The sequence below is a fragment of the Seriola aureovittata genome, chromosome 12 (genome assembly GCF_021018895.1).
Source record: "Seriola aureovittata isolate HTS-2021-v1 ecotype China chromosome 12, ASM2101889v1, whole genome shotgun sequence".
Taxonomy (NCBI): domain Eukaryota; kingdom Metazoa; phylum Chordata; class Actinopteri; order Carangiformes; family Carangidae; genus Seriola; species Seriola aureovittata.
The window spans coordinates 25,878,774-25,904,017 of NC_079375.1; the positions used below are offsets into that span (position 1 = coordinate 25,878,774).

General features: G+C 39.7%; 2 protein-coding genes across 4 annotated transcripts; one reads left to right on the forward strand and one right to left on the reverse strand.

The window, feature by feature from the left end:
• Positions 1-207: 207 nt before the first annotated feature.
• On the reverse strand, positions 208-11,384 carry LOC130178251 (uncharacterized). Of its 2 annotated transcripts, none has more exons than XM_056390321.1 (4): positions 11,373-11,384; positions 10,204-10,255; positions 9,561-9,668; positions 208-4,530 (listed from the first exon to the last, which is right to left on the reverse strand). In XM_056390321.1, the coding sequence occupies exons 3-4, from the start codon at positions 9,658-9,660 to the stop codon at positions 806-808; spliced, it is 3,825 nt and encodes a 1,274-aa protein (XP_056246296.1). In that variant the 5' UTR covers positions 9,661-9,668; positions 10,204-10,255; positions 11,373-11,384; the 3' UTR covers positions 208-805. The 2 variants fall into 2 exon arrangements, with proteins under 2 accessions (XP_056246296.1, XP_056246295.1); XM_056390320.1 differs by having other exon boundaries at positions 9,561-9,673; positions 11,373-11,380.
• A 3,397-nt stretch (positions 11,385-14,781) lies between these two features.
• On the forward strand, positions 14,782-22,417 carry LOC130179408 (uncharacterized). Of its 2 annotated transcripts, none has more exons than XM_056392360.1 (4): positions 14,782-14,816; positions 15,454-15,611; positions 15,731-15,828; positions 16,275-22,417. In XM_056392360.1, exon 4 carries the CDS (start codon positions 16,447-16,449, stop codon positions 19,324-19,326), a length of 2,880 nt encoding a protein of 959 aa, XP_056248335.1. In that variant the 5' UTR covers positions 14,782-14,816; positions 15,454-15,611; positions 15,731-15,828; positions 16,275-16,446; the 3' UTR covers positions 19,327-22,417. The 2 variants fall into 2 exon arrangements, with proteins under 2 accessions (XP_056248335.1, XP_056248336.1); XM_056392361.1 differs by having other exon boundaries at positions 15,734-15,828.
• The last annotated feature ends 2,827 nt before the right edge of the window (positions 22,418-25,244 follow it).

Below are 25,244 nucleotides of genomic sequence, written 5' to 3' on the forward strand. Positions count from 1 at the left end.
AAAGGATGAAGATAATTCCTACATTAGAGAATAATGTAACAGTCTACGTGAGGTTTGCGGCAATAATTCAGAATGTGTGCTCCCTGATTTCACTCAGCACAAGTCCTCTAGGGTCGACCCGCTTCTGGGTAATTACATCACATCAATAACACTCATACATGAACCTGTTTTCACACTATAAGAGAAATGAGACAAAGTGAACACGTATTCAACAAAATCCATTTATTGTGACATCTTTCTCATCATCTGTCTTAAAAGCAAAAATAAACCAAGAATGAAAGAAAGTGTGTTTATATCAACATGTTATCAGATACTAAAAAATAAAATTGAAAATATGTCTTAAAGCCAGTACAGTATAATTGAGTGATTATTACACTAAATAGTTTCAATAACAAAATTAATGTTATCTTCGGCCAAACATTTGCGTGGCAGCAGTTAATGGCACCAAAGCTCCTGATGACATTAAATGACACTGAACAAACAAAGATAATAAGCAATTTACTAAGAATGAACTATTCATGACTGAAGGAGGGAATCAAACTTTGCCAATGTACCAACAGTTTCAAATTTCCAAATGTCTAACAAGGTATTTGACGACAAGAGATTAAGACAGACAAGTTTATCAGCATCTTTCCCTGCATTAGCCTATAACATCTAACTTGTTAATTGTGAGCAGGTTAAAATGCTAAAATTTGCATGACTAGTAGCTGTACTTGGAACATTATAATTCATCATCATCATTGTGGCAGCTGCTAGCATGGCTATACAGATTTACAGATTTTTTTGTTTTTGTTTTTGTTATACCCTAAAGTCCAAAGAAACCTCCAATTCTCTTTAGCAAACCTTGCTTTTCTTTCCTGTCCTGTCTTTCTTCAGACAGTTCCTCCTCTGTTTTTGTAAGTTTATCTCCTCTGGCCACCTTGGAGATGATTTTTGCCCGGTCCTTCATTGCTTCCAAAGACTGGATTCGAGCCTGATAACCCTCTTTGGCCTCAGACTTTTCTCCTTCAATCAGCAAGTCAATGTACTCTGGAGTGGTCAGAGGGTTAGGCCTCAGGGCGATCTCTTGCAGACGAGTTATAGAGTCAGCTGACTGATCCATGAGGGACACAATCATGTCTTGAAGATGGACGATCTCTTCCTCTTGTCTCTCAATCAATTCCTCAGTCGTCATCTTTTCTTTTGTGGCTTTTTTATACTTGTCTTTTATCTCTTGCAGTGTCAGCTTCTCTTTCACTTTAACATACTCCCAACTGTATGTCTGGTTGAAATGCACACTCCAGACACATTTTCCAGGGCAGACAGTGCACATCCCAGTCCTATCCATTGCTGCACAGCCGTCTTTTTTTTCATCATCTGCTATTGCACATGGGTAGTGGCATGTTACTGAACATTTCTGGCAGTTTGTAATGTACTCTCCTTTCTTTGTGAGCTGTTTTTTGACCGGCTTAATCACTTCCACCTCAATCTCAAAGTTTTTATTTGAAGTCAGGACTGTTTCATGCTCTTTGATCTTTTCTTTAGTTTTCTTAATTTCTTCAAGTTTTGCTAATCCAGCTCTAACTTGCGGTTGCAAACCTTCAACAGCTGTTTCAAGCTGCTTCCGTTCTTTTAGAACCTCTTGGGTCATTAGCAAGCTTTTGGTTTTCATTTTACCCAAAGCAGTGAAGAACTTCTCCATACTTTTGGTACCCATGTTCCAAAACATTTCATCAAAGTTGTCATCATCATCATCATCATCATCATCCTCATCCTCATCACAGGCCCCGTCATTGATGCGTTTGTTGTCTGCAAACAATGCTGAGTTGTTGAATTTGAAGTGAACTGGAAGCCCTATGTCATTTTTTGGACATGGAACTCCAGAGACATTTATTGCCTCAAGCACGGGGGGCTGCTTTCCATCTGAAAAAGTCACCAGCATCTCAATGTTTTCTGCCACATCTTTGCCAAAAATGGAGAGCACAGAGTCAAACACATACCGTTGTGTTGCTGTTAGTCGTGCAAGAGAGGCCTGGGTAACAAAACACACTGCATCAATCTCACTGACTCCGTTCACTGAGAGGAAAAGCCTCCGGATTTGTTCTGTGATCTCCTTGTCTCTTCCTACTCCTCTTGTATCCCCAAACCCTGGTGTGTCCACAACAGTCAGAGAGAAGGGGATTTTAAACCCTTCTTGGTGGTTGACTTTGTACACAGTGACCTCAGAGGTCTGGCTTTCAGCTTGTGACCTTGACTGATTCTCAACAATTAATTTAAATCTGAATTTGTCCTTCCACTCTACACCAACAATGTAGTTGATCATTCCATTGATGAAAGTGGACTTTCCTGATCCAGTCGCTCCAAGAAGCATAATAGTACGATTCTGCCGCATGCTTTCTTTGCCAAACTCATACCATCGGCATCCATCTATGTCCATATCTTCTTTTTTCAGTGGCAGTTTGTAAAGTGATGGGGATCCAGAATGTAGACTCTTGCTAATATGTTGCAGGAATTCTGCAAGACGAGCAAATTCACGTTTTGTTGTGCAGACATTAACGGTGATGCTTTCCTTGCTTCTGCCAACCAAACTACAATCACATCTGATCCTGACTGCATATTCTGTCTCTGACTGAAGCCCTGAAATGATCGCCTTTTCAGCTCTTGACATTTTTTGTTTCCATTGGAGATCTTCCTCTTTCACCTCTTTGTCCTTTTGGGCGTACTCCACGATGTAGCTCCAAATCTGGACATCTTGTCCAAGCTCAGCAGGTTTCTGCCAGCTAACTGATATCTCACTGGAGTTTGGTTCAACTTGAGGTTTTCCAGGAGGACTGCAAGGCAATGTTTTAATGGAAGCATTGACTTCATTGACTGGTCCAACACCTACTGAGGTCACTGCTCTACATCTGAACACATACTCAGTGTCAGGACTCAGATCACTCACTGTGACTTCTTCAGCCTTTGATGCTGTGTGTTGTTGCCATCCCTCCTCTCCTCTGACACAGTACTCCACACAGTAGGAGGTGATGTTCTCTGCTCCAAATCTGGGTGGAGAAATCTTCAGTGTCACACTGTTGTGGTTTATGTCACTTCCTGTCACAGTTTCAGGTTCTGAAGGAGGTTCAAAGTTCTCACTGACAGAAATGCCGTCTTTATAAAGGTAGATGCTTGAACCTTTCTGTGTCTCGTTAGTCAAACCCACTGTCAGGAACTTTATGTTCTTGTTCTCCTTGTTGGCCTCTGCAAAATTGCTGAAGAGCTTTGCTTTATTCCTCATTGAATCAGGGACTTTGTTTGAAAGGTACCACTGTTCCCTCTCCACATCACGAGTGTGTGGATGTTGAGCGTCGTCTGGTTCGGTTGTTCCTCTTAAGTAGTTTGATAAAGCTGAGAGGTAAGGTTCATCACTTCCCAGTGAGGTGAAAACAAAACACACAGCATGCTCTGCACTGAGAGTTTCTTTGTACAGATCACTTTGAGATTGGATGATCTTTGTGCTTTTCATCATGTTGGTGAAAGATTTTAAAATGCAGAGTTCTCCGTCTTTACAGTCCATCCACTCATTAAGGTTTTTACTGTTGAAAGGAGACGAATGTCTCTTCTTCAGGATCTCTGCGAGCACAGCCTCCTCTTCACCTCCTCCTCTGATTGATGGAAGTTTCTTTGCCAGCTTTCGTTGCAATTCCAGCTTGAACTCTGACAACATTTCCTTAAAACTTTTAAGTTTTTTTCCGATCTGTGGGAACTGCTGAGCAGTTGTTGTCCTCATTGCATCGTTGCACCTCATGGCCAGCTCACTGAAGTCTTCCAGGACACTCTGTGCCTCCTGAACTAATCTTATACTTATCTGACGAACGAGCTGAGCAGCAGAAGAATCTAAAATTGTCAGCGGCAACAGCCAGACCTTCATTGGTACAGCGTTTTCTCCATTAGCTCCCAGCAATTTTGGGAGGCTTTGATATACTTCTACTGCATCCTGAAAGGACACAGGGTTTTTCTTAAGAGAAAAGTCTCCATGAAATTTGCAGGAGAATTTGTCAACAGTTGCTCTGTCCTTGTCTTCCATCTTCAGGGAACCTTCACCCTCTATAGCAAGAAGTGGGATCTTCTTGATCATCACCTTCAAGTTGCCCTGAATGTCTTGATGATCTTCCTTCTCTGACACCTCACGGTCAAACACAAAGAAGGCTTGTGCCCCATAAAGAATACCTGTGACTACATGTGTGGCTATTCCTTTATCAAAAACATACGGATGCTTTACATTGCCTCTTCCAAGGTGACTCATTGACAGTTGCTGGAACTTTGTGGTGGTTTCATACTTCAGTGATACTCTGGCCTGATTTCTGGAAGCCTTGCTATCATTCAGGTATTTGGCAGATCCATCAACCTCAACCAGTCCACCCAGGAAACTTGCTTTAAGAGAAGCTTCAACCTTTAGAGATGAAGATTTATCTTCAATTGATTCAGATGCAACAATCTCAAAGTTACTGTTAGGTTTTGGTCTCTCTCTTGTATCTTTTTCCAGATCATTGCAGTCCCACAGTGTCATTCCTGCCAAAAAGAAGAGAAGAAGTTTTTATTGCCTTTTATTGCATGACAGTAACTCTTAGACACAAAGTAATGCTAAGACTTAAGATTAAACTCACACAGCACTCTGTTATTTTGAAAACAGGGTCAATTTACAAATTAACCAAAAACTTGCTTCTTCTAACCAACCCTTAAAACGTTTATCATTTATTTAGTATTTTTTCACCAGTCTAACAATTACTCAAATGTTTCCAGTTTTAGTCAGCTGTTTTCAAATGTGATGTTCATAAATTAGCTCAGGGAGTTTTGAGACAAACTTCAGGTGTAATATCTTTCATGAAAATTGGACATGTTTCCAATGCACCAACTGTGTAACAGGTGATTTAGGCAGAATAAGTACAATGTTATATGTATGAACATGTTTAAAAACAGCAAACAGATCACCAAAGTTCTGCACAATATCATGAAAAATGCAATCAACACAGATAATCAAAATATCAACAGACAACAGAATAGTATGACAAAAACAAGCAAGCAGAACAAATGAGGGAGATGGCTTGTCTTGGCTGGAACACTAATGAGAATAGATATGTTTTGAGCTGAGATTGATAGGGCAGATCTGATTGACATGGGCCGGCTATTTCACAGTCTCTGGGCCATGACCGAGAAAGCATGGTCCCCTCTGCATTTAAAATTAGCAAGGCGAGACCCATGTCTGACAATCTGAGGGGCCTGGATGTACTGTAAGGCCTAAAAGGGTCTGTGATGTGGTAGTAGTTGGGGGTGGGGGGCAGGGGGCATTGCAGGCTTTAAAAACAAACAGTAGAACCTTAAAATCTATTCTAAAACAAACTGGGAGGAAAGGGGTAATGTGATTTCTCCCATTAGGACCGATCAGAAGCCTGGCTGCAGCATTCTGGACCAGTTGCAGGTGGTTAAGCAGGTAAGTTAAGGATGACTGACTGATTAGAATACAGGAAGTTACAGTAGTTGAGCCTGGAGGATATAAGACCATTGATAACTTTATTTTTTATTTCCGTTGTCAATGTGCTTGTGTGAGTGAGAGAGAGCGAGGCACGGAGGGGTTGAGTGTATTAATGCGCTGCAAAGAGGTCTTACATTGAAATAAAGTTTCATCCATTTGAAATAGTAAAATATTTTCCATTCATTATAAACTGTATTGGACTAATCAGACTGTGTCAGAGGACATCAGAGTAGATGGTCCTTTATTGTCCTTTACATGTTTGTAAAACTTTTTTGGTATAGGGCTTAATGTAGATTGAAAGGTGACTGAGGTAATTGGTGATCAAAGCGATGGAGTCCTGGGGGCCAAAAAGAAAAATTTCTGATTTGTTCTGATTTAGCTGGAGATAGTTTAGAACCATCCAGCTTCTTATATCCTCAAGGCACTCTCTGTGGCAGTTCAAATTATCCTCATTGTTTGGTTTTAGGGGGAGGAAGAGCTGGGTGTCATCAGCGTAACAGTGGTAGTAGATGTGTTTTTGAATGATTTCACCTAAAAGCAGCATGTAGAAGTCTGAGAGAATGGGCCTAGGACAGAGTCTTGGGGGATCTTACACAACAGGTTTGCTGGAGGGGATGAAAAATTACTTATGTTGACTGAGAACATTCTATTTGTGAGATAGGAGGTGAACCAATTTAATGCATTAGTTGTCAGTGACCAGCTGTATGACAAAATAATAGAGGTAAGTTAATGTAACTTGCACGTGCTGTCGATGTGCCGGAAACATTGTTACGTTCAGTCAGCTATCTTTAGTGTTGCTATCAGGATCAGTGAGTAAGTTGAAGGATTAATGTCAGCGGTCCATCTAAGTTGTCCTCTACACATTTGATAAACAGTGTTGATGTTATCTGACAATGCAGCCTCTGCTCTCAAACTAAACCCACAAAATGAACAGTATTTCAGTGAAAAAGTGAGGGAATCCAGCCTCTAAATGACACAGAGGCAGGAACAAGACAGATAGTTGCAGTAGCAGACACCTGTAACCATGGTGATTGTAGACAAAGATGGCAACATCATCAAAATGCTTTGAAGACATAACAATTTAAAATGTATGACGAAAATGAGACTAACATGACACGAAAACTACACTCAAATGTTTTTGTTGACTAACACTGTCAAAAATCAAATGACTAAAGTTTGAGTAAAACTAATGCACATTTCCATGGTTTTCTTTAGTGTACAGGGCGGTACTCTCTGCTCAGATTTAGTCAAATGCTGCATAACTGATAGGAAAATGTTTCCTAGTACAGATGTTATAATGACCTGTCTGTGCTGGGTCATTATAACATCTGTAGCTGCAGTACAGGTCTGACAAACTGTCAATGAAACTCAAGAGCTTCCCAAGGCAAGAAAATGAAATATTCTTCAATATAGTCAGTCACCTGACATCGACTCAATTGAGCAGCTTTTCAGTTACTGAAAGTTAATCACCCAGGCAGTGTGTCCGCACTAACCCGTTAACATGGGTGCCAAAATGAAAACCAAGATGTTCTGGAAATGTGCCCTGGCCTGGTGCAGGATAGCCTCTGCTTGCTTGAAAGGGTTTAAAGATTCCCTGCTAGATCTCTATTAGCCCCCCATGGATTATATACTGAGCCAATTGGGCTGGTGCTCAGGTGCCTCTGTCCTCTAGGGGGCCTCCAAACCCTGCAGTGTTTCCTCTACATTCATTTAGCAGTGGCGACCCGCCACTGCTAAATCATAGCTGCCACGCCTTCAAATTTCTTTTATTTTTTTATTTTTTATTTTTTTATTGTCGCAAATGCACCACCACCACATCTCTCCACCTTCACAGCCTGTGTGATGATGAGCGCAACAGCGGGGGGAGGGGAGGGAGGGAGTGGGGTGGTTGGGGGATCCTATTGGAGTTAATTACTCGCGAGAGCGCGGCCTTGAAAGTGACGTCACGTCAGGCAAGTGTAGTCGTGAGGAATAAGGCAGCGAAATCCCGGAGAAAAGGTAGACTTATTAGCCAACTCAGTGATGCTAACTTGGGTAAACTAATTGATAGCATTAAGCTAATATCTACACATCATTATGTATTAACTGCTGACTGCATTTTCAGATGAGCTTGTTCAGATACTTCTCTAAGAAGAGAAAGACAACAGATGAAGAAGACGCTAGTCAGGTAGCATCATAAGCCTTTTACTGACTCGTAAATTCACACTTGTAATCAGATGTGATGTGAGTGTAAACTATATAACGCTGTTAGCGTTACGTTACTCACACTTTTAATGTAATCTTATTAGACAAGTAACATTAGACAGGGAGGAGTTGTTAAACAAAGTGGAGGAGAGCAGAGCACAGCAGCGGGAGAGCTGGGTGAAGGTGCAGGGGAGAGAGATGAGCCTGGGTGCAAACTTTGCCACTGACTCCACCCCCCACCCCCCCCACCCCACCCCCCAATGCTGAAAAAAATCCTAGAGGAAACACTGCTGTGACCAACCGTGACTTCTTTCTGGCATTTTAATCAAATCAAATAAATACTGTGTGAGTGTGTACATTAGTTGAAATATGAACCGATGAATGCAAATAAGTATTTGCAAACAAGAAAAATATTCTGATTGGTTTGCTGGCTGTGTCTGTAGCATGATGATGACAGTCAGGTCAGGTGGTGACTGCTGGCCCGGTGAAAAAGATGCTTCTTAAAATATGATGGAAAACAACCAGCAGTGGAGAAATATGGCTCAATCACTGTGCGTGTGATGAAAGAATCTGAACCATAGAACCATATTGGTGGAGGTGGGGTAGTATGTGCTTGCTTGATGCCATTCAGTTACACATTGTAGGCTAATGTGTTGATATTGTTGCTGCTGGCGCAGGAAAGTATTCATGAAATCCTTTGGTGTAAATCATGTATTAAAGAATATATCTACAGGTGTTGATATTGACCTGCAGGTTGTGATCATAGGCTTCACGAGTTTGTGTCCAGAGACCTCTGCATTCTGAATCCAGGCCTGCTTTTAGCACTATATCGGTGGGAACAAGGCCGACATTGTCTCCACAACAAATTTGTATGTTGTGATGCAGCAGATGACTGAAATGTCCTGTATATGAGCTAACAACAGTTTTTGGACGTTGTGGTTGGACACTGTGAATGTGTAAATGTCACAGTCTTTGGGCTTTCTTATTCCCATCGTTTGGACTTACTATCTTTGGTGTTACGATTCCTGTCTCTGCCCTGTTTGTTTTGGCCACTGTTTCCTGCCACTCCCCATCTGCCTGCCAGATTCCCCCCTCCCTATTACCATTTACCTTACTGCCCCACCCATCCAAACACCTGTTCCCACTTCTCATCAGCCCTGCAGTCACCTGAGATCTCCACCCACACCTCATTCCCTTAGCAGCCTTGTACTGTATATACCAGTTCCCTCCCTTTGTTCCCTGTCGAATCATCTGCTGTATACCAGCCTTCCTGCCTGTCCACCCATCTATCTGTGAGCCTGACTCTCTTCAGTTTACCGATTACAGTTCCTTCACTGAACCTGCCTGGGTTTGGTTTTTTTCTACCTGTTCTGCTTTCAGCAGACGTGACAGGAAGATTGATATAGGTCCTTCATTATGTGCTTTGTACGTGCAACAGGGTTATTTAAAGGGGAAAGTACATTAAAACATTGGCCAGAGGTTTGGTACAAACAGCTCGCTTTGTTCTTCTTTGTTTTTTACTGCAAGGTAATTGTACATCTTTATGCACATGGAATCCACCGCCAGAGAAAAAGAATTTAGACTTCACTGCAGTTTCAAGCCGAAATTGTTAGAAAGGTGAAAACATGGGTGGAAATTAACCGTTGCATTTAGCAAGGAATATGGCTACTATGGGCTACGGGCAGGGCAGCCCCTAAATCTTATAGAAGCAAGTAGAGAACAGTTCTTCTTGATCAGTGTCACTGTCTCGGCGAATCATCTTACAGACACACTTCTGATTTTTGACACCTCCGGGTGTGCCAAGAGGAGTCCCAATCTGAATAAATATTCTAAAGGTTTTGCTGTGGTTTAGTTGCATTTAATTACTGAACATGTGAATCCTTACCAGGGATGAGTGAGTCTTGGCGGCAGTCATACAGCATTCCAAGGCTAAAAGGCCGACCAAGTGCTGCCATCTCCATCGTTCTGCTGGTTTCAGAGTCCATTTCTTGGTCTAGACTTGAGAATACAGACAGTATGTCCAAACTGTTAGTTTTCTGTCACCTTGTAAAGTTGCTGCAACGCAAACGAGCTTCCCTGATACTGAGAGTAAAATACAATATTAAAACCTCATAATACCGATGTAAATTATGTGTATTTTTCTCTTGTGGCTTGAGAAACTCCTGTAACTTGTGTTTTTGGGCTAATAAATCCCTGCTAACCCAATGACAAACTAAAAGACCAATAGTCCTTTCCTCCTTTATGAAAACTGATATTTTGGGTGTACAAAGTTTTAATGACTTTTGTGTCTTTTCTGTTTTATCATTATTTCCTCTATGGCTGCAAGAAGCCAGTTTATATCTACAGCAAATTTCTAATCAATCAATCGTTCACATCAGAAATGTGCATGAGTAATTTACATAGTGTGAAACAGACATAACAAAGACGATATAAGAAGACACTTACAAACTGAATAGTCTTGACTGTCTTTTGCCAAAATAACAAACTGGCAACAGAACATGAAAAAAGAGAAGAAATACAATTTGTACCTGTCAGCTGCTGCTACACTGACTTGAGGTCTGGACCAGCATACACTTTCACCTAACAAGATTAATAAAATGATCATGGTTAACTGGCAACGTATAAATTCCAAACTTCAATTACACTGTAATCAGTTCCAGCAAATAATAATTCATCAGACCAAGCTGTAAACAACATAGTGGCATATCGTCATATTGAGTTGTGTCGGTCAAAGATTGTTTAATTATATATTCAGCAGTTACAGAGCAACATTATCATCCCAATGGAGTTGTAAAACCAAAACTATCTGCCAAAAGACACCAAATCCCTATTCAGACCTGCATTAACATGCATCTTCAGTGATCCGATCACAAGTGGTCAGCTCTGTTTGTCAGTTCACACCTGGCTTTAAAATGCGTCTCCACATGTGTCTTGATTGACCACTTGTGATCGGATCTCAGTGTGTGTGTGTGTGTGTGTGTGTGCGCATGTGAGAGAGACAGCAGGGCGTGTAGGGGTTGAGTGAATCATTGCACTGAGCACAGCTCTAATGAAATAAAGTTTTATCCATTTAAAATAGTAAAATATTTTCCATTAATTATAAACTGTGTTGGAACTAATCAGACTGTGTCAGGGGACGTCAGTAGAGTAAGCAGTCCTTCAATGTGGCCCAGGACACATTCACACATGTGATCCACACCACCTCTGAATGTGGTCTGAGTAATTGGATTTAAAATTTTCTTTGTGCAGTATTTGTTGACATATTTCTGTACAGAGAAAAGTATTGCATGGACTGACTGACCAACGCTGATGTACCTACAACAACTCTACTAGTGCTGTTAAAAATGCAGCTTTTACTCTAATACCTTGCACAAACCTTGTCAGTTCAGTGACATGCTTTTATATATTATGATTATGATGATATATATTAAGATCACTTAATAAGCAAAAGGTCAGTTTCTTAACCTCTATAACTCATTTTGTTTTCTTTGATAAAATGATTTGATTATTTACTTTTTTTTGTACTTTGGTGCTTAAAGTAGGACTTATGGGAGGTTCTCTTACACACAAGATTCTTTATCATCATTTGAACCACATTCACAGAGTTTGGTTAAACAACAAGAAACTGCAGAACTAAGATTACACAGCAGAACCGGTGCATGCGACACATAAACAGAAAGAGCATTAGTGTACTTACAGTAGAGATGTGTGATCCTCTGATGCAGAGCTTTAGTGTCAGGCTTTATATCCTCTCAGAGGAAGGAACACCCTCAGATGTTTATTCATTAGCAGGAGGAGGCACAGAGGAGAATCAGGACGATTTCATAGAAATCATGTGACCTGCAGAATGACTTTCACAATTTGTGTGTGTGGATGGTTGAGATAAGAAGGGTCTTACGTATTGAAGTCATTGAGCTGGTTTGTTTTCTTATGTACAGACAGTAGACTTGTCTTGCTTGAATTGAATAATGTTTTATTTGAAAATAGTCTGAGAATTAAAATGCACTACTGGTCAAATTGTTGGTCAATTTTTACAACGTCTGAAGTCTGAAGACTGTGCTGGTCTTCATCATGTGAAGCCACGGTTCCTTTCTTCTAATGTTGCTGCACATTATCTTGCTGTAGGATGAAGCCCTGACCAGTCAGTCTGTCTTCTGTTGTTACTGGTCTTTTTCTCACTGTTCTGACACTAACTTACATTACTACTTCCTGCAGTCCAGTGTTGTCCTAATAGGGAGGGTGTAGTAACACGGTTTGTCCCAACACCTGCCTTCGTATAGACAGAGGGTTTGTGAGTCATCAAGAAAAGTTGGAATTGTTTGCATTAACTTGCACGGCTTCATTTATCTCCATTGCTGCAGGAGACCTCCAAGTTAACACATTTCTTAACCCCTGCAGAAAAGTCTGTTTTAAACAGCAGTTAACAATAGAGGTGTGGACAATGCAGCATTTTTTCTTTCACTTTCAGGTTTGCAGGGTTTCTTGTAAATGGTCTCACTTTTTGTAAAGGCGTGAATCTGGAGTCTGTCCATGTTTACTTCAGCCCTCTGATCAAGAGACTTTTATCTTAAAGAGATAAACAGGGATTTCTTTCACTTTCAGGTTTGAAAATTGGGGTTTCGGGGACATGGTCTCAAGTACACTGTGTGCACAATTATTAGGCAAGTTGTATCTTTGAGGATTCATTTTATTGTTGAACAAATACAGTGCTCTCGGTCAATCCAAAATATTAATAAACCTCAAATCTGAATATTTAAGACAGTAAAAGTGAGTTTTTGGCTTTCTTAGGAGAATATCTATTTGTGCACAATTATTGGGCAGCTATCAGTGTGCAGAATTATTATGTAACTAAATGAAAAACAGAAAATTTTCCCGTCTCACTTGTTCATTTTCATCTGTTAAAGTGAGAATAACAAACAAACAACTCCAAATTTACAAATAAACATTTCTGATATTTCCGAAAAAGAATTCAGTGACCAATATAGCCACCCTTCTTTTCAATAACAGTCATAAGCCTTCCCTCCATGGAGTCCGTCAGTTTCTTGATCTGTTGACGATCAATTTCTTGTGCAGCAGCAGCCACAGCCTCCAGACGCTGTTCAGAGAGATGTATCGTCTTCCCTCACTGTAAATCTCCTGTTGAAGAAGGGCCCACAAGTTCTCAATAGGGTTTAGGTCAGGTGAGGAAGGGGCCATGTCATTATTCTTTCATCTTTAAGGCCTTTGCCTGGTGGCCACGCAGTGGAGTATTTGGATGCATGTGATGGAGCATTGTCCTGCATAAAAATCATGGCCTTCTTGAAAGACGCAGACTGTTTCCTGTACCACAGCTTGAAGAAAGTGTCTTCTCAAAACTGGCAGTAGGTTTGGGAGTTGATTTTAAGTCCATCTTCAACCCGAAAAGGTCCAACTAGCTCATCCTTAATAATACCAGCCCGTACCAGTACCCCACCTCCACCTCGCTGGCGTCTGATTGGAAGTGGAGCTCGTTACTGATCCAGCCACGGCCCATCCATCTGGTCCGTCAAGAGTCATTCTCATCTCATCAGTCCATAAAACCTTTGAAAAATCTGTCTTCAGATATTCCTTGGCCCAGTCTTGACCTTTCAACATATGTGTCTTGTTTAATGGTGGTCGGATTTCAGCCTTCCTTACCTTGGCCATGTCTCTGAGCACTGAACACCTTGTACTTCTGGACACTCCAGGTAGTTCTGCAGTTCTGGAATATGACGGCACTGGAGGATGATGGGTTCCTGGCGACTTCATGTTTGATTCTTCTCAAATCTTTAGCAGTTAATTTGCGTCTTTTTTTTTTTTCAACACGTTTCTTGCGACCTGATTGACAATTTGCAACAAAACGTTTGATGGTTCGTTGATCACGCCCCAATATCTTCAATTTCAATTTCAAGAGTGCTGCATCCCTCCGAAAGGCTTTTTTTTTTTTTTTTTTTTACAATTTTTGACCTTTCACAGTCATTTAAATCCCTTTTTCGACCCATTTTGTCTGAGGAAAAGAACCTGCCTAATAATTATGCACACCTTGAGTTTATACAGCTTGGAGTTGGAAAATATGCATAAAAATGATGATATGGTCAAAATACTCACTTGCCTAATAATTGTGCACACAGTGTATTGTTAAGCCTTCCACCTGATTTGTCCCCTTTTTTTACATGTTATTTTTCCCATTTGAACAATTTTACAGAGACAAAACACAGAGAAACACAAAGCTCCATATTCCACCCTGAAAAAAAAATGAATGCATAGAGTGAAACATAAGAGACATTTCTGTAACAATGGTACCTCCCTAAAATAGGTCTTTGGTTGACCATAAATGGCTCCTCATGGTAATGTCAGTGATGTTCCTATATATATCAAATTGTTGGTCAATTTTTACAACATCTGAAGTCTGAAGACTGTGCTGGTCTTCATCGTGTGAAGCCACGGTTCCTTTCTTCTAATGTTGCTGCACATTATCTTGCTGTAGGATGAAGCCCTGACCAGTCAGTCTGTCTTCTGTTGTTACTGGTCTTTTTCTCACTGTTCTGACACTAACTTAGATTACTACTTCCTGCAGTCCAGTGTTGTCCTAATAGGGAGGGTGTAGTAACACGGTTTGTCCCAACACCTGCCTTCGTATAGACAGAGGGTTTGTGAGTCATCAAGAAAAGTTGGAATTGTTTGCATTAACTTGCACGGCTTCATTTATCTCCATTGCTGCAGGAGAGCTCCAAGTTAACACATTTCTTAATCCCTGCAGAAAAGTCTGTTTTAAACAGCAGTTAACAATAGAGGTGTGGACAATGCAGCATTTTTTCTTTCACTTTCAGGTTTGCAGGGTTTCTTGTAAATGGTCTCACTTTTTGTAAAGGCATGAATCTTGATTGCTCCGGTCATAAAACTCACTTTTATCTTTCAGACATGAAGAGAATAAAACATTTTTGGTTATTTAATTATGAAAAATTCACAACTTGCTGATTTAAAGCTTGTGCCAACACTTCATATCAATGAAGTTCATCTTCTTACTGAATGACTGTCGATTTCCCTCCGTCATGAAGCCACACCCAAGTGTGTGTGTCCCTTTATATACAGAGGAACTACAGAGCAACCTGAAACAGAAGTCTCCCTCTCTCCCTGATCAGAGGTAAGTAGCTGAACACACTGAGCTGTTGTTTGTCTATATGTTGTTTCAGTGTTGATGTGATGCTGAAGATTAAAGTGGCATTAACAAAGCTGCATTATTTAATTAGTATTACAAGTATGTATGTTTTTATAGTCTTTGACTTTAATTGGAACTCCAAGTTTAGTTTTGTTGATTTTGGGTTTTTTTTTTACATGCTGATGTTGCCCTCCCCAGCCCGGTGTGTCTGGGAAGGTGTATTTGTAAATCCTGCTGCTGTCTGTATGTTTAAAGCAAAGAGGCAAAACTTTAGCTTCCTTATAGCTTGACTGCAGGATTTGTTCTGCAGAGCTGCCTCTGTGGGGTTTCTAGCTTCCTCACAGGCGATATGCCTGTGACCTATTTAAGTATTGCATTTTAAGTGAAGTACAATGAAACTGGCATTTAACCAGTATTTACAACACTATGAAATAACAAAAACATATGTGGGTGTCTGTTTTTAACATTTAACTTATTATCTTATCAATCTTATCAATGAACTCTGCTTTAGTCCCCTAATGAACATTTTAAACACATTTTAACCCTTTAATTTCAACAGTCGCAACATTTTGGTCATAACTGGAGAACTTGTTTGAAGATCAGTTCTTTTATTATGTTTCAGGCTTCCTGTAGGCAGCTGCCCTGTTTTCTAGACGGAAGGAATGTGACTTTGTGCCACTTTCTGCTGTTTACATTAAATCATAAACATCAAGGATCATCAGACGTTGGACACTTAACTCCCACAGTGACGAGTTTCTCTGCAGCTCCTAACATATGAAGGTAAATGATAAATGAGGTAATGTGGATCATAATGATCAGAAAGATAAATGAGGTTTTAGGATTAATGACCCAGAAACATATCTATGTACTGAAAGCACTTTATTCTTTTTACATTTGAGGAGTTTCTGAGACAAGGATTTAACTCTCAAGCAGCATTGAAATCACAACAGCTCTTGGATTCTTAACCAGACAACGGGGCTGAAAAGAGCCAACAGAGGTTTGTAGTAATTAATTTCCAACAGTTTCTTTTTTAATAATCCCTGCACCATAGCTACTAAACTTATCAAAACTCTAAAATTAACTGATTCAAATTGTTGAATCAGACTTAATCTGACAATGTTCACAGTGTGGTGCTCTCTGAGACATGACTTGTCTCTGAGAGAAGTCAACTACAAGTTGTTGACGTTTTATGAATGAAGAGAATACTTTCAGCTTGGTGTCTCATTTTCACTGATGATTCAACCAGGAACATTGTATGTCTATTACACTGTAAAAATCCTAAGGATCACCTCAAATTATATATGGAAAAATGAACTTGGCAAAGTTTATTTTATCACACAGCACCAGTTCAGCTGTTGCACGATTACTACAAGTAATCGTAACTCAGTGGTACCGTCATGGTATCTACAAGTGTGTGTGATTTTATTTTTTATATTTCAACAGATTCAGACCAGAGAGCTCTTACTTCACAATAACAGAAGCAACACTCACATCAAGATGGATGAACTTCTCTGACCACAAAGACTTCTCATCAAATAAACCTCCCAAGAAGACAGCTGGTACCAACTGATTTATACTTTGATATTGTGATCACAAATTACTTTCCTTCATCATAATGATGTCTACAATAGCATCTGGATGTCGCTCAGTTATCAAGTCAGTTAGTTCAGTCTTTTCAACATCAAAAGTAGAAGAAATAAAGCCAACCACAAATTCTGCTGATTCACATCCTTTTGATTTACAACCAAATAACTATAATTCAGAGGAGCCAGAGTGCAGTAAACGGCTTGCTGATGCTGTTAAAGAAAAAAGCACAAAGCTGAAACAGGAGACAGGGCCTCTCTCTGTTTATAAAATTCCCCTGATAGAAGAAAGCATCAATGTGGAGGGGTGTAAACGTTTCAGCTTTGGAAAAGAGTCCACTAAAGGTAATCGCACCATAATGGTTCTTGGAGCAACTGGTGCTGGCAAATCAACTCTTATCAATGGGATGATCAATTACATTCTCGGTGTTGAATGGGAGGATCAATATCGGTTTAAGTTATTTGACGAGGGTCAGTCGAAGTCACAAGCTGAAAGCCAGACTTCTGAAGTCACAGCATATAAAATCAACCATCAGGAGAGTTTTAAGGTAGACTACTCACTGACCATTGTTGACACTCCAGGCTTTGGAGATACAAGAGGCATAGAAAGAGACAGGATGATCGTAGAGCAGCTGCGTAATCTCTTCTCCGCTAAACTTGGAGTCAGTGAGATTGACGCTGTGTGTTTCGTCGCTCAGGCTTCTTTAGCACGACTCACACCAACACAGAAATATGTGTTTGATTCAGTTCTCTCAATCTTTGGCAAAGATGTGGCAGAAAACATCAGGGTTCTGGTGACATTTGCAGATGGCCAACGTCCACCAGTTCTAGAGGCGATCAATGCTTCAGGTGTCCCATGTCCTAAAACAAAAGACGGACTGCCAGTTCACTTCAAGTTCAATAATTCAGCGTTGTTTGCACAAAACAAATCATCTGCAGCAGAGAGCATGAGTGAGGAAGATGATGAAGATGGAGGCTTTGATCAGATGTTTTGGAACATGGGGACAAAAAGCATGAAGAGGTTTTTTGTTGCTTTAAATGTAATAGAGACCAAAAGTTTGACATTGACAAAGGAGGTCCTCAAAGAAAGACAGCAGCTTGAGATTTCAGTTGAGGGTTTGCAGAAGCAGGTTAAACTTGGTTTAGCCAAGGTAGAGGAGATAAAAGAGACAGCTGAACAACTTAAAGAGCATGAGGCAGAGATCAGCAGAAATGAAAACTTTGAGTTCTATGTCACTATCACAAAACCTTTTCAGTCTGATATTTCTGGAACTGGAATTTACCTGACCAACTGTCAGCAGTGTCATTTTACCTGCCACTATAATTGTGCCTTTGCAAATGATGCAGATAAAATACGTTGTCTGGCAATGACCAATGGAAACTGTACTCAGTGTCCAGGCAAATGTGTTTGGAGTGTACATCATAATCAGAAGTACAAATGGGAGTACAAGGAAGTGAAAGAAAAAACAACAGTGAAAGAGCTGAAAGAAAAGTACCTTGAAGCCACAGAGGCTAAGGCGCCTGTGCAGGCACTGATTGACAAGCTGAAGGCTGAATATAATGCTGTGCAGGCTGAGGTGGTGGCATTGATGAAGAGATCTGCCGAGTGTCTAAACAGACTTAAAGAGATAGCACTGAAGCCAAACCCTCTCTCCACTCCAGAGTACATCGACATGCTCATTGAGGGAGAGAAATCTGAGGCCAAACCAGGCTGGAGGAAACGAGTTCAGGCTCTGATAGCCATGAGACAAAAAGCTGAGTACATGGCTAAAGTAGAGAGAGGAGAGACACTGCTCCAGAGTCCATCAACTGACTTCCAGTGTTTCAATCAAGGCCAAACAAAGAACAATGACAACCAAGACAAGGCCGTTCCCAGCAATGACAACACTGAGACTTATACCAACATAGACCAAGACAAGACCACATCAAAAGCAGACCAAGATGACAACGAGGCTGATACTGACCAAGACAAGACTGATACCAACATAGACCAAGACAAGACTGATACCAACAGTGAAACCAGCCAAAACCAAAATAGGGCAGATCCTGATCCCAAAGAAGTCCAAAACAGAACAAATATTAATGCAGACCAAGACAAGACAGAGACTGATACCAACCAAGAGAAGATTGATCCCAGCAATGACAAGACTGAGACTTATACCAACATAGACCAAGACAAGACCACATCAAAAGCAGACCAAGATGACAACGAGGCTGATACTGACCAAGGCAAGACTAATACCAACATAGACCAAGACAAGACTGATACCAACAGTGAAACCAGCCAAAACCAAAATAGGGCAGATCCTGATCCCAAAGAAGTCCAAAACAAAACAAATATTAATGCAGACCAAGACAAGACAGAGACTGATACCAACCAAGAGAAGATTGATCCCAGCAATGACAACACTGAGACTTATACCAACATAGACCAAGACAAGACTGATACCAACATAGACCAAGACAAGACTGATACCAACAGTGAAACCAGCCAAAACCAAAATAGGGCAGATCCTGATCCCAAAGAAGTCCAAAACAGAACAAATATTAATGCAGACCAAGACAAGACAGAGACTGATACCAACCAAGAGAAGATTGATCCCAGCAATGACAAGACTGAGACTTATACCAACATAGACCAAGACAAGACCACATCAAAAGCAGACCAAGATGACAACGAGGCTGATACTGACCAAGGCAAGACTAATACCAACATAGACCAAGACAAGACTGATACCAACAGTGAAACCAGCCAAAACCAAAATAGGGCAGATCCTGATCCCAAAGAAGTCCAAAACAAAACAAATATTAATGCAGACCAAGACAAGACAGAGACTGATACCAACCAAGAGAAGATTGATCCCAGCAATGACAACACTGAGACTTATACCAACATTGACACCAGCCAATGACAACTTTTTAATTCAATTAATATATGCCATAGTATATGTTACTATGATAATATTTTACCATAAATTATATGTATTTTGCATGTTTTTGTTTCTGGATTACATGAAAGTATATACCAAAAACAATACTTAAAGTTTTGAACACATTACACAATTGCAACCAGATTACATTGTTCAATACGAACTGTCTTTTACACAGAGCTGTCAGTACTTTCCTTTTAGATTGTGTTAGTAACTTTTTTATATTTGGAAAGCAAGAAGCTGATATAAATAATGATGACTGACATATAAATTATTTATGTGTATTGAATAACATTTTATTGTCCCGCAAACAGAACATAAACTAATTTTAAACAGGGACTAGCCTCCAACCTGCATATAGCTACCAAGGAGCTGAAAATATAATTTAATTTATAATACATCTGAATCTGATTTTAGTAATGAAATTCAGTAACTGAGTTACATATTTAAATTAAAGCTGATGAACGGGCCCTTGCAGTCCTGTGACTGTCGTGGGGGCTCGCAGCACGACATTCGAAGCAGTCACACATCTTAACGACCACCGGACACTGCGCTCATGGGTTAAGACAGACTGTGTGGTAGAAGAAAAGATTTAAAGGATTTTTATTTGCATTCTCAAGTTTGACCTCTAGGTGTACCCAGACACCACATAATAGGCACGCATGAGACTCTGTATCAGACCTTACACTGAAAATCCAATACCACTTCCTATTCCATTAGGTGGCGCTATTAGTATTACTAAATATGAGCATCTTGATGTGTTCAGGGAGTGAGTCTCATCAAACCTATAAAGTTTTGGCTTGTTTGGACACTGCATGCTGGAGTTATAGCAACTTCCTGTTTCATGGCGAAGGATCGAAATTCGCTGTGCCGCCACGGGCAGGTCCTTTAACGAAAAGTCAAAAGCTCTCCAACAATGATCTTCGAATTGGACAATATGTCACAGACATAAAGCCACTTCCTGTTTCATATTTAACACGCCGCCAGAGCCACGCCTTTAAGTGAAAATTAAAAGCTGACATCCAAGAAGCATCAGCATATTCAACAAATTATTTTCTGACCCTTTTTTTGAGGGCCAGGTCAACTCTCTAGGAATAATAAATGGAAAAGTAAATCATAATACCACATCTTGCCTAGAGGTGGCGCTAAATACTACTAAATATGGACATGTAGGTCTGTTCAGGGCGGGACGATCTGATGAATTCCCTAGGAGGAGTTTGTTAAAGTACGTGACCCCCAAATCACAAAAAAAGAGAATAAGAAGAAGAAACAGCGCAATTTCAATAGCACCCTTTGGTGCTCAGGCCCTAAATATGACAATATCTATGGTTGTTTGATTCAATCTTGTGCAAAAGGACTGAATCCTGTATTCCAGTCTTTAAGGTCCATGTTCCATAATCCAGTTGCCCCAAAACTCTTAATGATTTCAAACCAGTTCCTCTCAATAAAATTTTAATAAGAAAACCTTTGAAACACTGATAAAGTCAGAAATCTTAAGGAAAACTAAGCATGCACTTGATCCCATGTGGTTTGCTTATATGCCACATGGATCTCATGCTATACTTTTTTCTTCTACATGCTTTTAACACAACAACCCCATATTTTAATCGGCTTTAGCAACAATTCGACTCGCACAACAGTCTTGTGAGATAAATTCTTGACTTTAACTTAACTAATAGAACACAAAGTGTCAAGGTAAATGGTATTCTGTCTGATCGAGTTTGTTAGGAAAGAAACTGTAGGAGAATTATAGGGCTGAAGATGAATGATCTGATGTCAACCGGTTAGACGCCAATAAGATTTCAAGAGCAGTGTGGGAACAATAACAAAAGATATGGTTTGGCGGTCAACTGAGCAGGTCAGGACACTTAGGCTTGGTGGGATACCCGACTATCTGGACATTGCGGATGGTTCTGAGGACGCACCAGAATTTGAGGAACAAGTGTAAGGAAAGTGACAGAATGGAAGGGAACCCCAACAGGGGGGACATGAACTGTGTTACCTGATGATGGATTTAATGGACTGAACGATAATGCACCACACCGAATTATGCATATGTAATCATCAATGTTTTGTAACCAGCAGTGTACTCGACTAACAATTACGTAGTGATTAACATTTAGGAAATGAGCATACAAGTGCATTTATAGGCTTATATACAAACATATGCATTCATGTAACCAATAAGAACTAGATAAAGTATTGGGTAATCAATGTTTTTGTTGTCTGACCAATAACCAGATTATCTCATTATCCATTGTTTGAGACATTATAAGAACATGTTGTGTTGCATGATTCAAAATGTGACTGGTAAAGTCGGTTGCCTGTGGGCAAAGGGGCCATGGGGGAATTTTCCTAATGCAGGTTTTTCGCTCCCATACATATTTGAACATGCGAATTGTTTCATATACTCTATGTACTCTATGCATCATAATGAAAGATATTACTATCACAGTAGTGTTATAGTCATAACTATATCCAGAATATCATATTGTTTCAAATGTCACCAAATTTTTTGCAATGTCATGTTATCCATCACTCATACATCACACAGAGTTTTAAATCACAATAGTGATTTCAGGGGGGATATGTAGGAGAATTATAGGGCTGATGATGAATGATCTGATGTCAACCGGTTAGACGCCAATAAGAGTTCAAGAGCAGTGTGGGAACAATAACAAAAGATATGGTTTGGCGGTCAAATGAGCAGGTCAGGACACTTAGGCTTGGTGGGAAATACCTGGAAATAGGAGATTGGGTAAGTAGAAATGGATACAACACCAAGGCATACTGCCAATAAGAGAACAGTGACCTGGGAGAGCATCATGGTGTTCTGCCAGAGAAGAAGACCATGACCTGGGTGTGCGCCAAGAATAACAGGATGCAAAAGTTGGTCAGCAGTTAGGCAAGAATAGTACTACGAAGCCAAAATGATTGGAAAACAGGATGCACATACACACACATAGCCATCTGAGGTATAAAAGATCATGTCTGGTTCTGTGTGGGTTGGTTGTTGTCTCCGTCTATGACTGCAAGTAGGCCGCATTGAATAAAGAGAGACTACCCGCTCTGACACCTGTGTCTTGACTGTCTGATTCCTCTTTTGATTTGATCTGATTCCACTACTTTTGTAGTGGTTGGATGTATTAATGTATTTTTATGTATTTTTATGATGTTTTAATTATTTTTATTTTTATGTTGCATGTTGTTGCCTTTCACATATATTAGAAGGTTTTCATTTTTTTTAAATTTAAGGTTTATAGGGGTTGCTATGCCACATTAAGGTTTTGGGACAAGGTCGCTTTTGTACAGCCCTTTAGCTGCACTTCTCCAGGCTATGAACAAAACATGATGGCACCCATGTCCCTATTGGACGTTCCCCACCAACCTGGGACAACGATTGGCCTGAAGCCACATGATCACAGGCCCAACCCACCTTTGAAGAGGCCCCATAGGCAGATTATGTACGTGTTCACATATGATTGGCTGTTTTGTATATTTTTGTTTCCTACCTATCTTTTTTAAATGTCATCTGTTTTGTGATGACCCTGATGAAGGCCACCAGACGAAACGCGTCAGTCTAATAAAGTTCTTCCGTTAACTACAAGAAGATTTCACCTCTTTTGACCAAGTTTGTTCCTCAAATGGCTCCCTACAAGGATGTGCACTTTCGCCCCTATTACTTATCCTCTACACAAATAAGTGTCAGAGCAGTAGTGAAAATAAGACCATCTTTAAGTATGCAGATGACCGTTCATTTACTACTTTGTCAAGTGGTTAAATATATCTGAGACAAAAATGACACCGTCCTATTTATTAATTTTTCCTTTTATTTGAAGTGGTTTAGTGATGGTTGGAGCCTTGATTACTATTGCTATGTTTGTCTATTGTCTGTGTTGTTTGTAAAATTTGTGTCAAGATGGATGCCTACTGCAAACCAAATCTACCAACAGGTACAAATAAATCTAAACCTTAATCCTGTGGTTTCATAAAGTATCTCTGACTGAACAATTAATCCAAGTTTTACTTCTGCCTTAAATGTTTTTTCTTTTCCTGATGTGTCAGCATGAACTCTAGCACTCCCCAGCTATGTTTTTACTTTCAGGCCCACGTTTACAATGCCGGCATCTTCTTATTTTTTTTCACAATATAATCAATCAATCAATAAATGATACTGTTTATTTGCGCGCATTGCTGCTTGCCACTTTCCTTGTTTTTGGCAAAAGCATTCACATTCTTTCTCTAGACCAGATGACAACACAAAGTTCATAGCATCTTAATGGTCTTAATATGTCAAAATCTTATTAAATCAAGCATGAGAGCTGCCAAGAGAAAGTAATGCTCACTATACTCACTTGAGTTAACTTCTGTTGTGAATTAGCGCTATACAAATAAAAATTGACTTCACTTGGCTTGACTATAAATGAAGGGAGGGAGGCATAATTATGCAGTGCTTATACCAAAAACAGCGAATGACACTAGGTCAAAACCTGTAAGGCTGGACTCTCTATGGCTGAGGAGCAAAGTTGAATATGTAGTTAAAAACTGTTGTGGAGCCGCTGTAAAAGACTGACATCGTCTCATTATATTTGCATTCTGCCTTGTGTAAGCTGGTTTCTGATTGTCTACTCCTCTCTGTGCTCACATAGAGCATTTTAATAAATCTGAACTTTGTACATGCCCTATTCTTGGTCTTGAGGAGCCCTTGTGCCTGTGTCACCCAGGGAAGTGTCCACCATTCTTATTAAAGTGACAGGCTGCCAGGCCTGGAAATCAATATTCAGACAGCCGTCACAGCATTATTATTATTATTTGTTATTATTGTTATTGTCCTACATTTTCAATATACACTTACGTGTACCAAATAACTTGACAAAAATGTCAAATTCATATCCATCATATTGAGGGGCTCTCTTAATGAATATCACTGGTTGTGGAGGTTGTAATCACTGTGAAGACTCTTCACAGTTCAAACTTTGTCCACAGGATGGCATCACAGCATTGGCTATGATCTATTGTTGAGCCAAAATACAATGTGAACTGAGAAATGAAAGTCTCAACTTTGGTAAAATGCAAGTTAATTAGTTTATTATTAGTGCTACCTTTAAAGTCACATCCTGACCTCTAGCTTCACACATTATCACATCAGCTCTTATGTAAAATCCTAAGCTCAAGTACACATCAGTAACTGCACTTAACCTCTTACACTTCTAGACTCTGGAAGCAAAGGAAAGCGCAGTCATGGAGAATTGGTTTTAAATCGAATTGAATTAAGTTTAATGATCAATTTATCAATAAAGCAAACATGTATAAGCTATAGAGTGAGCTGTGAACTAACCAGTCAGACTAACCGGTCTGACTGGTTGAAACAGTTAAAATGTTACCTAAAAGTTATTTATGGTTGAAACAGCTAGCTAAGATTTACTTATATTACTCTATATGCCTTATAAATTGCCCACTGGGGACAAATAAAGTTTATTGAAAGTTGAAATTGTGTCTGGCTTGTTTCACTAAAGCTTTCAAGCTAATGCAATGGAGTAGAAAGTACAATATTTCCTTCTGAAATTAGTTGATTGGAAATATAGAGTAGCATAAAATGGAAATAAGTAAAATAAGTAAATTACTAAATAAGTCAAGTACAAGTATCTGATATAGAAATAGGAACCAATGAATGCAGTTATTTTATTTGCAAAAAAGAAAAATATTGGGTTTTTTTCTTTATTGAAATATTAATTAATATTCACAAACAAATCTGAGTGGAGCAAGAAGGAAAATAAATAAAATTGACAATAAAAGAGAAAAAAAAGGTAAAATCATTTTAAACAAATGTATCAAAGACACAGTTTGTTGTAAGTGTCTTCTTATTCTTCAGTGCTTTTAAAGGACTTTAAAGTTTTCTT

Excerpts from the sequence above, each read along its gene's own strand:
- LOC130178251 (XM_056390321.1), bottom strand. The coding sequence starts at position 9,660 with ATGGACTCTGAAACCAGCAGAACGATGGAGATGGCAGCACTTGGTCGG. Across the intron at positions 4,531-9,560 it reads CCAAGACTCACTCATCCCTG|GAATGACACTGTGGGACTGC; the intron begins GTAAGGATTCAC and ends TCTTTTTGGCAG.
- LOC130179408 (XM_056392360.1), top strand. The coding sequence starts at position 16,447 with ATGATGTCTACAATAGCATCTGGATGTCGCTCAGTTATCAAGTCAGTT.